Source organism: Phascolarctos cinereus, unplaced genomic scaffold, assembly GCF_003287225.1.
Source record: "Phascolarctos cinereus isolate Bilbo 61053 unplaced genomic scaffold, phaCin_HiC Scaffold_9;HRSCAF=440, whole genome shotgun sequence".
Lineage (NCBI taxonomy): Eukaryota > Metazoa > Chordata > Mammalia > Diprotodontia > Phascolarctidae > Phascolarctos > Phascolarctos cinereus.
Genome location: NW_027556402.1, coordinates 247,505,981 through 247,508,189, shown reverse-complemented (window position 1 = coordinate 247,508,189; position 2,209 = coordinate 247,505,981). Strand labels below are relative to the sequence as shown.

The window sequence follows — 2,209 nt, the reverse complement described above, 5'->3', positions numbered from 1 at the left end:
TTACATCGATTTTTTGAAGACTCTTTTCAATGCACCTTTCACTTCATTGTTCCTCAAGTTGTAGATCAATGGATTGAGCATGGGAATGACCAGAGTGTAAAACACAGAGGCCATCTTGTCTGTATCAAAGGAGTGGCTAGATTGGGGCTGCAGGTACATGAAGAGAAGTGTTGCATAGAACACAACCACTACTGTGAGATGAGAGCCACAGGTGGAGAAGGCTTTGTGCCTGACCTCTGAAGAGTTCATCCTGAGAATGGCTATAAGAATGAGCACATAGGAGACAAGGATAATCAAGAGGGAATAAACCAAATTAAATGAACAAAGGATCATAATGATAAGTCCAATTTCACTTGTGTCTGAGCATACAATGGACAATAAAGGAAGACTATCACAGTAGAAATGCTGTATTACATTACAATCACAAAAAGACAAATTAAAAATCTTAACTGTGACCAGTAGGGATACAATGATGCTATAGATATAAGGGACCCCCACAAAGATGTAACACATCCTGTCTGACATGATAACCATATAGAGGAGGGGCTTACAGATAGCCACATAGCGATCATAGGCCATGGCTGACAGGATGAAAACTTCACTGGTCATAAATATCCCAAAGATAACCAGCTGTATTGCACACCCGTTATAGGAGATGTAATTTTTCTCCACTATAAAACTGACCAACATTTTTGGACCAACAACTGTGGAATAACCAAGATCAACAAAGGCTAGATGCCTAAGAAAAAAATACATGGGAGTTTGGAGGTGAGAATCAACACAGGTTAGGATGATCAGACCTAGATTCCCCAAAGCTGTGACCACGTAGTTGAGGAAAAACAACCCAAAGAGCGGGCCCTGAAGTTTGACATGGTTTGTGATGCCCGTAAGAATGAATTCAGTCACCTGGTTCCCTCTGGTGTCATTCACCTTGATCATCTCTTCTATCCAAGGAAGGTAATCTGAGAACAAAAGGAAGAAGTCTTCATTGAGGACTCTTTGAACAGTCATTTAAGCTATAGTGTCTGGAAATGGTTTAGATAAGGTGAGCAGGATCTTTCCCATCAAATTACAGTACATTAAAATAATATATCATATCTGCATATCATATCACATCATATCACATATGACATCATTTATCATATCATGTTGCAACACCATCTAAGAGAAAAGGGACTGAAGTTTTCTTCATAAAATTATGAATAAATCATGAAGCTTTTTAACCCCAAGAGTTTAATGGGATAATATTATGAATAACTTTTAAAATATCTTAAATAGTTAGTGGCAAGAAGGACTATAATGGGATACTGAGTAGGCTAAATTATATAATAATATATAAAACAGACATTGTGTTGTGTAGGTACAGAGCTGTCTTTAAAGCTTAGAAGACTAAGTATCTGGAACCATATCTAGTACATTTCTGAGTGACTCCCTGCTAATCATGTAGCATCCTGGTAGTCTTAGGCTACTCTCTTTGACTATAGGTTGCAGAAATAGTATATAGTCAGTGATAATAGATGGAATTTCCTTCTTAGGCATGCCTTAAGCAATTTAAGTTAAAGGTCCAGTATCTCTACCTGTCTCTATCATTGTGGTTTTTAACTGTATGACCTCTAGTAAGAGAACGTGTTTCATTTTACTTATGACAGTTATTTGTCTTTGCCTTATTGTAGAGAGTACATCTTCCTGCCTGGATTTTTAAGATGACCCAGGCTTACAGTTTTTATGTTTTTAATGCCTGCTATCCTCAGAAGCTTGAAAAGGGTTTTAAAAACAAATACATTAAGTTCATTTGATGAAGATAACCAATTACACATGCTTGATCTCAATGATCACTATTCTCCTATACATTTTTAACGATCAATGTTCCTTGAAAAAAGGTATTTGATTTTTCTGGTTACAACAAAACATCTACAACATTGGTCAGAGTTAGGACCTGTCATCTGGTGGGATTCCTAGAACTGTTTTATACAATTTCACCTTCAGTGAGTTCACCATACAGACTCTTCATGACATCATTCACTTATATGACAGGTTTAGTGATAAGCTTTTTTAAATAAACTGGTAGCATTCTATATGACTTTGGATACCTGATGTACAGAGATGATCACAAATGTTTACCTGAAAGATAGAATCTTCAACGGGTTTTTCATGATATCGTTATTGCCAGCTGGTGGAAGGAGACTTTATGAGTTTTGCAGTCCCCGAG

At 36.9% G+C, this 2,209-nt stretch overlaps 1 protein-coding gene across 1 annotated transcript; it reads right to left on the bottom strand.

Annotated features, from left to right (window-relative positions):
* Positions 1-939, bottom strand: LOC110199613 (olfactory receptor 8K3-like). The gene has a single exon (XM_020974491.2). It carries the CDS (start codon positions 937-939, stop codon positions 1-3), a length of 939 nt encoding a protein of 312 aa, XP_020830150.1.
* Positions 940-2,209: the final 1,270 nt, after the last annotated feature.

What these genes read in the sequence shown, in the direction of transcription:
- LOC110199613 (XM_020974491.2), bottom strand. Translation starts at nt 939, where the DNA reads ATGATCAAGGTGAATGACACCAGAGGGAACCAGGTGACTGAATTCATT.